We start from the raw sequence: 13088 nt of genomic DNA on the forward strand, positions 1-13088 counted from the left end.
TGATGTACAAGTTTATTGACACCAGGTCTTTATGGGGTTATGTTTTTTTTTTTCCTCTGCCCACCCAAAATCACTTTACCTATAAAGGGTTAAGCACAAACTTGTTTAATAGTTGCATCGAAAAAATTAACAAAATGTATAGAATTATTTTGTTTGCTGAGTTGATAATGACTCAATATTGAGTTTCATTATTTTATTAGTTCATTTAGAGCAGGGGTGTCCAAACTTTTTGCAAAGGGGGCCAGATTTGGTGTGGTAAAAATGTGGGGGGCCGACTGTGGCTGACGTTCTTTACGTAGAACAATATATTTAAGCAAATTTATTTTTAGCAAGCCATACTGTGTGTCACATTTGCTTTATGATTTTTTTAAATGAATAATTTCAACAATCTCGCAACTAGCCTACGTGGCGTTCTTTCGACTCTCAGGCTCTTGGGAAATACTGCTGCTGTCAAATTAAACTACCTTCAAGTTGCTTCAATTTCTCGCTGCGTATCTTCCCTTTAATCTTGTCGTACATGTCAGCGTGTCTTGTTGGGTAATATCACCTCACACTAAACGCTTTAAAAACAGCGGCTGTCTATTTGCAAATGAGGCAGACATAGTTGTTGTGTATTTTATTGAAGAAATAATCCAATTTCCACCTAAATCCTTGAAGCGTCGGCCGTCGCAGTCAACATTTTTGTTGTTGTTGTTGATTGTCGCCATTTTAGAAAATTGGAAGTAAAGGGTCACATGGGGTAATGCTGCTTAGAGTGCTGCTGCGTTTTAGTGGGTAAATGAGGAGCAGCATTTAGTGTGTAAGCTACTTCATAGGCTAGCAGCAGAACTGCTGACCAATTTATTAAGTCTGTGTGCGGGCCAGACGTTACTGATTTTATGACAGGGGCGGGGGCCGGATGAAATTTGATCACGGGCCGCATTTGGCCCCCGGGCCGGAGTTTGGACATGTCTGATTTAGAGTTATTCCTTAATAGAGGCATTAATACCTGGAATCGTCATGAACATTTTCTTATAGTTGTAAAGCACTAGCTGTAGCACTGCCAAAAACCTCTGCATATTAGTATAAAACTAGATCAAAAATCACAAATGTGCACTAGTAAATTTTTATTTAAAAAATATGTATATTCAAAAGAAGACAATTTTAGATTTGGGGAAATGGGAACATGTCTGGGTATCCATCTGGAACGAGATCTTCCCATTTAATACCTCTGGCTGTGCTTTAAGGAAAAGTCAACAGCTAGTATAAATGACTGTCATATGAAAGACAGTTGCTCAAAGTATTTATGTTTGCAATATTCCTTAGACCTCTGAAAAAAGGACAAAATAATGGTAAAACACAATAATATGACACTGTTTATGAGCGCAACCATTTTGTAATGGCAGTTATACCCACATACATAAATATTAATAGACTTGAGCACAAGTGCGTGTGATTAGTGGGTATGAATGATGTCATGAGAGAGAATGCTCCAATGTCATTGGCTAAAATATTACTAACATTGTAAAATGTCTGCCATAACTTACGATGGTCACTTCCTGGAAATAGGGCCTTTTATAATTTTCCTTCCCCGTTCATAAAATTTAAATTCTGTGTTTTAATTAAAAGGGTTGTCTTTTCCTTTACTGTAATAAAGTGTGATTTTCAAGTTAGGGCTACAGGGAATATCACTTAATATTTTCCCTCGTGTTTGTTTCTCAGAGGACAGGAAGTTGTTTGTGGGCATGCTGGGGAAGCAACAGAGCGACGAGGATGTTCGAAGGCTGTTCGAGCCCTTTGGCAGCATAGACGAGTGCACTGTGTTGAGAGGACCTGACGGCACCAGCAAAGGTAACATAGCGTGCACACTCATGCGTTTTGGCACTACACGCTGAATTTAATGTAGCTCTTGTTATGTTACTGACTCATTGTTTTTTTTCTTCCTTTAGGGTGTGCATTTGTAAAATTTCAGGGACATGCTGAAGCCCAGGCTGCAATCAATAGCCTGCATGGGAGTCGCACAATGCCTGTGAGTTTAAGGTGGTTAAAAATGATTAGAAAGGCTTGAGGCTATGGCGGATTAATGCAAGTCTATGTCTATTATACACTGAGCTGAGTTTGTCTAAGAGAAATCTATATAATGAATGAAAAGATTAGCCCAGCTAGTTGTCCCAATAGCGCATTTACTGTACATATTTCCTTCAGCAAAGCAAAATAGATGTCTCCCAATTTCGATGAGGAAAAAACAGGAAGTCACTGTCAGAGTATAATGTTTATTGTTCAAACACTATTGTGTCCATGCAAAAGTGTCAGGAGAGAAAAAAAATTGGGGATGGGGAGACCAATTTGTTTGGTGTGGGGCTTCAGGCTGTCTTTATTACTTGGAAGTGCTTGTTATCTGCTAAGAATGTGCACACATCATGGTGAGAAATCTTGGGACGTTGTGCTGCCATGGCTAGTTTAGAGCAGCTTGTTGTTAGCTTCGAGTGCATACACATCACGTAAACAAAGTAAAATGTAAATTGGAAACCACTGTAAAATTTCAAACAGAAAACTACCACTGATAACTTATTATCTTTTTGCAAATGCACAATAAATTATATCTACAGGCTTCCAGTTTCTTCCAAAAATTCAATTTAAATACATTTTTAGCGATCCTCAATGAAAGATCGAGCACTACAGAAATCAGAGAATATTTACACATCAAAAAAAGACAAACTTTTATATACATTAAAAATCAAAGTATTCCACCCATTTTTTTTCACAAAAAATGATAAATAAGAGGCTATTACCAGTATATAGATTAAAAAAAAAAAAAAAACAGTAACAAAATGAATAAATCAAAAAAACAAAAAGAGTATCTTATTATTTCTTCTATTTTGTTTTTAATTAAAAGCATTAAATAGAATTTAAAAAACATTTGTTTTTAGTCTTTTATTATATAAAAAAAAATTAAAAAAAAAAAAAAAAAAAAAGATTATAAGATCACTGCTTGATTTCCCAGTCGAAATGAATTGAATATCCATGGCCTCAATGGCAACAACTTGTCACACTCGCTGTGCCTTGTTGTACTCTAGTCTTTCCTGCTCTCCCTCTTAAATGCCTTTTGAGCTATTGTGAGGGCTAACAATTACACTTATAGAAATATAGATTTGAGTGTAACACCCCAAGTGATGGTGCACTGAAACATTGCATTTGCAGTCTCAAAGTTCAAATGAATTCGACATCTAAAGTTGTCAATGGCAGGCAATGGGTTAAGAGCCTCAAAACAGTATTTTGGACAATTTTGAGGTCAGCAATGTCTCTTAAGTTGTTGTGTCCAGTTCATTTCATTGTTGATAAGTTAAAAAGATAAGTTTGAGACTCCTAGTCTTGAATATAATAACACAATGAGGACAAATAAAAAAAAGTTAAAGCTGGAGAAAAGTGCTTCATGTCAAAACGGTTATCAACTAGTATCAATCTTTCCAACTTAAATTTCATCAATGATTCAATTTTGGCTGAATTTTTAACAGCACTTGGAGAAATTGGTTGGTAATCACTTGTCACAATGTTATGTAGTAGTAACTTGTTTGCCCAACTAAGAGATGCCTCCAAACGGAGCTAATTTTGTTATCACAAAAAGGTGGTATGACTCTCATTGTGACGCGGTGTCGTGTCAGGGGGCGTCATCCAGTCTGGTGGTAAAGTTTGCTGACACCGAAAAGGAGCGGGGACTCAGGAGGATGCAGCAAGTGGCCTCCCAGCTGGGGATCTTCAGCCCAATGACCCTCAACTTCCCCGCCTACAACGCCTACACGCAGGCGGTCAACGCTCAGGCAAGTGCTGTACTCTTGAAAGGATGTAATAAGTTTCAAGAGGCTATCAGCGGTCTAATTGGGGCTAACGTTATTACCCATACAACAGGACATACGTCATCTGGCATTTAGCTTGCCTGCAACACACAGCCATTAACCCACTGACTCCGGGCATAATGGTCTCGTAATTAGATCTCTATTCATCTGCTCCTCTATCACTCGCTCTTCCCTGTCCCTTGTTCTTATTTTTCCCCTTCCTCTCTCGCATCTTCCCATCAGCGTTTAACGGTCTCTTTGTCTTCTACATGCTCTTCCTCGCCCCATTTCCTTCCCCCGGCTACAGCTTGTCCAACAGCAGGCCCTGGTCGCCCAGTCGGCGTACTTGTCCCCCGTGGCGACAGTCGCCGCCGTACAGATGCAGCAGATGGCGGCGCTCAATGCCAACGGAATCATCGCCACGCCCATTACGCCCATCACGCCGTCTTCAGGTAGGCTCACATGTTAAATGTTTCACAAATGTTCAACTGGTGTGTCAAGACATGTTGTTATCAGTTTTATTTTTCCATACAGCAGTGGCATGAATTAAGCAACTTTGGATGTCCAGTATAAGCAAGCACAGTTAATAATCCAATTTTTTTCACCAAGTATCACTTCAATGAATACAGTTCTCAGTTTTCCAAGTACCTTTAAAAACAAGTTAACGTTATTCCTAAAAAGTATAAATTGTAGTATAATATAAGTACAGTGGTACCTCTACATACGATCACTTCGACACACGATCTTTTCGACATCCGACGTAAAATTTGAGCCGCCATTTGTTTCTACATCCGACGAGTTGCTCGAAATACGACGACATGACAGCACTGCAAACGAACGCACGGTGGATTTTCTTGTGTGAGAAATCAACACAGTTTTCAAAAAAAGTTGATACAGTTGGAGAAACAAGGAAAAAAGTGATGCTTACCTTTGAAATGAAGATGCAAGTTATAGAAAAATATGAGCTTGGTGTGCGCGTCCCTGAACTGGCTCAACAATACAGCTCCATGGTCCTCTTCCGACCACCGTTCGCCACTATTTATAAGTTAAGGTGACAATTATTATTGTGGTAACATTGCCAAGGAAATCGCCAGCTTCGTCACGTTTTTATCATTTATTTAAGAACTTATCCAACACAAAACGCCCATTGTCTTAAGCAGTTGACTGCTCTCAAGAAAACGAAAGTATTATCTCTACCGCACCGACCTATCTCACCGTGACGTCAGCTTCGCGGTGCGTTCAGGGACAGTAAAAAGTGTCCGCCATATTAGAATCCAATTCGTTACATTATTTACAGGAATAATTATTAATTATTCTTCTTCTTATTATATTATTCTGACTTATTTATTTATAACTTATTTGTTTTTCTATGTTTAATTGCCATTTGTAACAGTGCCAGCAGTATTTATTAAGAATTTAGTGTATGTTTTTAGGCTTTGAAACGAATTAATGGAATTATAATGTATTCCTATGGGAAAATCCTGCTCGACATACGACCATTTCGACTTACAAACAAGGTCCTGGAACGAATTAAATTCGTATGTAGAGGTACCACTGTATTTTTGTCAGCCATTTTTACCATTGTGAACAAACATTAATTTGTTTAAATAAAGTACTTGGGACCTTGGGATACTAGTTCAGTTCATTCCGTGACCATGTTATTATCTTCTGACACTCTTAAATCATATTTACCAGTTGAAATGAATGAAAATACAATGAATCCATTTGAATACAATTGAAAAATACAATATAATAGCACACACAACACAATAATTTAAAATGTATTCATGTATGCCGATAACTACAGACAATCCAATCGGTTAAAGAAACCCAAGTCCAGTTGCTATTATAATTCAAATTATGTTGGCCACCACTACTGATCCTTAAGGCCATTTATTGATATAGACAAGTTTCCTGAGCGAAACACGGTCCGTGCCATCTTTGACCATTTCTGCTCCGAACTTCCGGTTTAGACAGAACAACATGAAGTGCTGTTGAAGTAAGCAGTGTGGTCACAAAGTTAAAACTGCAAAATCAAACCAGAGGAACCCACAGAATCTCCAAAAACAGATTCAGCTCGACGTAGATTAGACTCCGAGACTTTCTGTACTGTGCTTGAACTCCTGGAAGCACCTATATACTAGTTCTAGTATATGGCTGGAACTTGGCAATGGGCCTGCACAATAAAGCATATTGTTTGAATATCGCCATCGCAATGTGCGCCTGTGCAATAGTTCTATCGCAGGATTTGGGATTACTGTTTTTTGAACACATAAACTTTTGGTTTGCTTCATAAAAGCAGCAAGTGTGCTGAGACATGGCTTCCTGTATCCATTTTATATAAAGCAATCTTCATCATTCACAGATAATCCCCCTTAGCCTGGATTAAACGGTATTATATGAGTGCAATCATATATCGCGTTTTTGCAAGTTTTTGCACTTTCAGTTCTTAAATAAATGAATTATAACTCAATAGATACAGTTAATGTAAATTGAAGCACCTTAAATCTATAATGCAACAATAAAAAAATGGAGAAACCAAGATAACATTTTTATCATAAAGAATATGATAAATCGTTTAAATAATGTAAAATAAAAGAAACATTTTAAGAATACAAGGATAAATGACAAAAACAAGGGGGGGTCTCAGGAAAAACAATCAAATAAATAAAATACTGACTCCAATACACTAATACAAAAACATGATGAGTCAACCAAAGTCTTCCCAAACAGAGCTATTCTGGTGAAAATTCTTCTAGTTTTAATTTTGTTGTTACAAGGATATAGTACAAGGTATTTTTCACCTGGTTAGATTACAGTTATGGTATTATGAGCTCATCACACATGTACCGTACATATAAACGTAAATAGTATGTCTTTAGTATACATAGTATGCCTTTGGACGACATGATTGCATTTCTTGTTTTATATAAAAGAATTAGTTAATTTGCAAAACAGGTCAATAAATCGCAATTTATAAACTTATTCGAAAAATATTAACGAAGGTGGAGCAGAAATCGAGCTTAAGGTAGAATGCACGTAGTCTTGATGTGTCATTCTGCGTACAGTAAGTTGTTGTAAGACACATCAAGTTGTCTTCCCTTGCCGTGTAACACTTGCATTTATGCATGTAGGGGTAAAATGTAAAAGGCATGTGTATGGGTTGTAGTAGATGAGTGTTTGTTTTCCATTTCTTTATCGTTGAATAAGTAGTAAAGCTAATGATGTCTCAGCTTTGACGCTACACACAGAATTGTTGTGAAATTGAACATAATTGTACCTGTTATTGCTTTGTGGTGGCTCTGCCTTGGTTCCACATCTGCCTTCATGAACACAAAATTCCCGTATTCATGTATCAGGACACATTCAACTTTGTTGCTGTGCAGGTAGGTACTGGATGCCTCGGAACCTTTTAAGTTACATTTACATACAATGCCATTAAATCAATAAAATATACAAATACAGTGATATCTCGACATACAATCGTTTCGACACACGATTTTTTCGACATCCGACGTAAAATTTGACTCGCCATTTGTTTCTACATCCGACGACACGCTCGAAATCCGACGACATGACAGCACCGCAGACAAACGCATGGCTGACTTTCTTGTGACAGAAATCAACACAGGTTTCAAAAAGACATCGCCAGCTTTGTCAGGTTTTTGTCATTTATTTCAGAACTTATCCAACATAAAACGCCTGCTGTCCACCGCAATTGACTGTGTACTCAGGAAAACATTGAAAGCGAACGCAAACTCAACTGCACCGCACCTCTCTCGTCATGTTAGTCACGTGGTGCGTTCAGATACAGGAAAAAAAACATCCACCACATTAGAACCCGATTTGTTACATTATTACAAGAATTATTATTAATATTATAATATTATTCCGATTTTTATTTATAATTAATATGTTTTGCTATGTGTAATTGCCATTTGTAATAGTACCAGCAGTATTTATTAAGGATTTAGTGTAGGTTTTTTGGCTGTGGAACGAATAAATGGAATTATAATGTATTCCTATGGGAAAATCCTGCTCGTCGTACGACCATTTCGACCTACAAACAAGGTCCTGGAACGAATTAACTTTGTATGTAGAGGTACCACTGTATTTTGGTTGTGGTGACTCTTAGCCATTTCTTCATGCTGTCCTCCCATGATGTGATGATGGCAGATGGATGTGGTATTTCCAGACTGTCTTTTTTGAAGGATTTTGATGAGTGATGAGTCGCGAGCAGAAATGCGGGAATAAAGCGGAAGTACCTCGGAAACCTGCCTATAGAAAGAAATGTAAAGAATATGCATTTGGGAATAAATGTATTGCATTTAGAAGATTTTTTTTTGTTGTTGTTGTAAATGTTGTTTAGAAAAATAACTTGGGTTAATGATGAGTTCAACTGAGATTTGTTGCTGATACACTTCCTGCAACTGGTGTTTGTGTAACTGGTGTTTGCAGGGACAAACACTCCTCCGACTATCGCAGCTACGCCTGTGCCAGCTCTCCCTCCACCTATAGGAGTGAACGGTTATAGCAGTGTCCCGGCTCCAACTAATGGACAACAAGGAACAGAGACATTATACACCAATGGCGTTCACACATATCAAGGTATGTGAATGAAACTAATTAAAAAAAAAAAAAAAAAAGGGGGGGGGGGTTGAAAGTGTTGGGATATGGAAGAGGATGTGACACTTGTGTATGGTTCTATTTTGGGGATTGTTATATCATTATTGTTAGTCTCGACATTAAAACATTGATCTTTATGACATTTCAAATCAAAAATTTAAAATCTTTCCAAAATGTAAAACACTGTAAATAAGTAATTGTTGCACACTTCTTATCTAGTCCTCTGTTGATGTTTTTTTTTTTTTTTGTATTGCCATTTCAACATAGTAACGCAAAACGGGACATTTCAAGTCAAAACTTTCCAAAATGCTTTTGAAATCTTAATAGTTTTTGTGTAATCAATGTATAGGTCTACTAATGCATCACCATAACTCCTCTCTGGCCTCGTTAACAAACTGATATTAGGGAGCATATTTCATAAAGCTTGTCCGTGCCTGGCTCTTCTTTATTGGGAGAAACTAAAACAACGGATGTTTTTTTCTCTTGAACATAGCTGACATTTTTTTTTCTCAAGATGATGCACTTTTTCTGAAGTCCTCTTTCACACCACACTCTTTAAAAAAACCGTTGAAGCAGGTCGTTGCATTTCAAACAACAAAACAGAAATCAAATATAAGTCAGAGTGAAGGGATTTCCTTACACCGCCTTTCTTTTTAAATATCATTTCCTTTTTCTTTCCCTTCATTTTGTAGCTCAAACTCCAGCAGCATTGGACCCACTACAACAGGCCTATGCTGGCATGCAGCATTACACAGGTAGGTTTATGGAACATGACAGGAAATGAAAATTTTGAATTCATCTATATTAGCCTTAAAATAAATGTCTTTCAGATGAGTTGATTTAAATGAAAATCCATTGTTTTGTTACGCCGTTTTGACCCCAAGTTCTACAATAACAGCACAGGAAGGCAAACCTGTTGAATGTTGTTGTGTATTCTTCAAACTGGAAAGTAAAACAATAGAAGATGCGCTGTGTTTACAGAATTTATCAAGTACAAAGGAGCGTGGGGACAGCGGTGGTCTGGGTCATTGTTTTTACAGACATTTTATAGTTTTCACCTTCAGCAGGACACATTTCGGGTTCAAATAAACACACTCCATTGGACATTCCCGTGTTGCCACCTGTTGGCGTCACCCAATCAGATAACGTTGCTGTTTATCTGCCCCAATAGCAGCGTATCCTGCCGCCTACGGATTGGTCGGCCAGCCGTTCCCCCAGCAGCCAACACTGGTTGCCCAGCAACACCAGCAGCCCCAGCAACAGCAGCAAAGAGAAGGTGATGTGTGTTTTTAGGACCACGCCTTGTTTCTCCAGTCGTCCCCTATAAAGTTGTCTTGTGTGTCTGTATGTGTATGTGGCAGGTCCTGAGGGTTGCAACATCTTCATCTACCACCTGCCTCAGGAGTTTAGTGATTCCGAGATGCTCCAGATGTTCCTGCCCTTTGGCAATGTCATCTCAGCTAAGGTGTTTGTTGACCGGGCCACCAACCAGAGCAAATGTTTTGGTGAGACATGCTCTCACACACACGCATAGAGACAAAGGGAGGGGCGGAAGAGCAGACAGCAGCTGTATCGGACACATGAAAGGACAAGTGATTACAAAAACAAGGGGGTGGCTTACAGAGGATGAAATACAGCGTCAATTAATTATTTTGATCTACAGCGTCTTGCAGTGTTTTGAGGTTGAGTAAGGAAGAGATTAATTCAAGGATTATCAAAACAACTTTTTCCTTTTCTCTCCCCCGTTCAGGATTTGTGAGTTTCGACAACCCTGCTAGCGCTCAGGCCGCCATTCAGGCGATGAACGGCTTCCAGATCGGCATGAAGAGACTCAAAGTGCAGCTCAAAAGGCCCAAGGATGCCAACCGTCCATACTGAGTGACAGCAGAGAGGAAGATGGATGAATACATAAATGAAGGTGAGGTGATAATGACATGCCACGCAAAGGGCGGGGTACAACTTAAGTCAAACAAAGTAAAACTGATGAGAAGAAGAAACCATAAGCCTGTTGCTAAGTGATTATACAGCGTTTCCCAAATTTTCTTTTTCATCGGTTTGTAGGTTAATAACAATAAATTCTCATCTCAAATAAAAATATTATGTAACTAAATCAGTATAAAGATTACCGTACATATATATAATGTGTATTCTATTCCTTTTTTGTACATGAACCGTATTTAATTTGCTTTACAAGGACATGCATTTACTCAAATACACATTCCTGTAGAATGGGTGTCAAACTCATTTTTGTCACGGGCCACATTCTAGTTATGGTTTCCTTTATAATGACTGCAAATGTATGCAAATTTTTTTTTTTTTAACTCATTGGCTGCTATTGGTAGTGATAAACCAATAAGATTTGGTCTAAAAATAGCTTGTTTTCACATTGGCCGTATAGGAACTTTAACAATCCTCGTACTGTTGTCACAAGTGGTCTCCAATAGCACTGAGATATACTGTATTCATTCAATGCCACCCATCTCGATACAAATGGATTTACATACTAGCCATGTGAACATTGCACAATGTTGTGTCTGTCTGTCTTCATTTCCTCTTCAGTTCTTGGAGTTTTGTGCCATTTCTCCAAAATAGTCATCTTTCTTTGAAAAAAAATGCAAATCTGCATTTGAGTACAGTATGCAATAATGACTATTCTTTTGTTAGAAAAATGTCATCAAAACAGGATATCTATTACTTAAAATCGATCCTTTTAATTTCCAACAACATTACACATTTTCCTTCCTGCTGATTTGATCTTTTCCCATCATGGCAACTCAGCCCAGATTCTTCCATCCAATCAATATTCACCAGGAGCCCCGTCGCTAAGGCAATGGTCGCCGAGCGAGCAATGAAGCCCCGATCCCCTCCCCTTCCTCTAACGCTGTTGTAAGTTGATTGGTCGGCCTGTGTTTGGGTTGCCATGGCGATTGATTGCCTGCGTTGTTTGGCGGTCTTTGTGTAGACACTGCAAGCGAGCGGCCGTGCTCTGACCTGCATGTTTTGTTGCTGTAGTGATGACAGACTTGAGTTCAGTGCATTGTGCATTTAATTACTATTGACCTGAGCACATACTAATCAATAACAGTCATAAACGTCAATGTACCCACAATAAATATGATTGGACATTTTTTTTCATTTACAAACATCTAGAATTGGACCCACTGTAGGCTTTTTATTCTCAAGTCACTTTGTTTTTGAAAGTTACTATATGTTTTCTGTCACAATTATTTATTTGGACAGATGGTTAACGCTTACCAGTGTGTTTACACGCCTGTCAGTGGAAGAGCTATTGTTCCTGTCATAGGCTCTGTCAACACAGTACTTTTTAGCACATCTCCAGGGCATCAGTAGACATGTAGAGCAGCACAGTATTTCAACGTAATTGCATATCTAAATTAACGAATAATCAGACATACATGAATATGATTCTTTAGCATTTTTAGATGTTGATTTCAAATCTCCAATCTTTTTTTTTTTTCTTGTATGCTTTATTTTTTTCAAGCATTTTCTTATTTTAGTGGTGAATTATACAGATTCTTCATATTCATTCTAGTATAATGCTTTAGAAATCACACTTCTTCACTGCAGTTGTAGGATACTATAAAATACCAATTAATGCATGTAAAAAATATTCTAGCTCTTGTTTTAAATGCAATATCATATTTATATTAATATTATGTACAAATATGTGTATTTTATTCATTAGTAGAATATTGAACTGATGATCTGAAACACAAACCATTCAGGTGTCAGGCAGATATGTCTATTTTGATGGAAAACATTGACTGCAGTTCTGATGCTAAATTTTTGACATGCGGCACATTTTCTTCGTTGATTCATTGATTTATTACACTTTTTTCCCCCCGCTCTTCCTTCTGGTGCTGTTCCCCAAATGCGTCAACCACTCACAAAGTCTTCTGTGTATCCCACTATCGCTTGTGTTTGAAGAAACTGTGGAACCTCCAAAGTGAAACATTAGAAAAAAAACACATTTTCTCAATTCAAAACATGTTCACTGCAGTTATTTTCAAAGTGTTGCAGGCTCCCTCTAGTGGTAAAAAACACTGAATGAAATGTTGAAACCACAGAATGAGGCTTGATCTTTTTTTTTTTTTTTAAATTCAATCCAGTACAATTGTTCCGAACTGTACTGTTTTTTTCGTTTTTACTTTTAATTACAAGTATTTCCATTAATTATTTTTTATCCTCTTTTCAAACAATTCCATACAATTTGTATTGTACTTTTATGTACAGCTAGGTTAGAAATGACTTTAGCAATCATTAGGGTAATAATATTGTACTCATCACACTTTTGGAGGTTCCATTGTGTTGTAGTTGTGATGATTGGGAAAACAAGTCCCTCGAGCAAACTGGAGGAGAGCATTGAACAGAAATAGGAATTCTGGGAGAAATACAACCCGAAGAGAACTGCATGTGTTTGAGTTCGACCTAAATATCACAAAAAAGGCAGCAAAAAATGTGTAGCAACTGTCAAGCCAGTGTGGGGAGGTGCTGTCAAACGGTAGCCTGTATTATAAATAAAGGAGTGGGATGCTATTTGTAGAAACACTTTTGAATAACACACCCTTCACATTTTCGTCTAATGGGACGCTAGAACAATACTCAATCTCTTCCCAGCGTTCGCCCAGA

The 13088-nt window shown here is 37.8% G+C and overlaps 1 protein-coding gene across 2 annotated transcripts in view; it reads left to right on the forward strand.

The window, feature by feature from the left end:
• Positions 1-13088, forward strand: part of LOC130914406 (CUGBP Elav-like family member 3) — a 68160-nt gene that overhangs the window by 52794 nt on the left and 2278 nt on the right. For both annotated transcript variants that reach the window (XM_057833566.1, XM_057833567.1), the window contains 9 exons: positions 1702-1830; positions 1929-2008; positions 3642-3797; positions 4120-4264; positions 8271-8420; positions 9131-9193; positions 9610-9714; positions 9800-9943; positions 10189-10356. In XM_057833566.1, coding sequence (XP_057689549.1) covers positions 1702-1830; positions 1929-2008; positions 3642-3797; positions 4120-4264; positions 8271-8420; positions 9131-9193; positions 9610-9714; positions 9800-9943; positions 10189-10316 — 1100 coding nt within the window. In that variant the 3' untranslated portion in view covers positions 10317-10356. The remainder of the gene's footprint in view (positions 1-1701; positions 1831-1928; positions 2009-3641; positions 3798-4119; positions 4265-8270; positions 8421-9130; positions 9194-9609; positions 9715-9799; positions 9944-10188; positions 10357-13088) is intronic.

This window comes from Corythoichthys intestinalis, chromosome 4, assembly GCF_030265065.1.
Source record: "Corythoichthys intestinalis isolate RoL2023-P3 chromosome 4, ASM3026506v1, whole genome shotgun sequence".
Lineage (NCBI taxonomy): Eukaryota > Metazoa > Chordata > Actinopteri > Syngnathiformes > Syngnathidae > Corythoichthys > Corythoichthys intestinalis.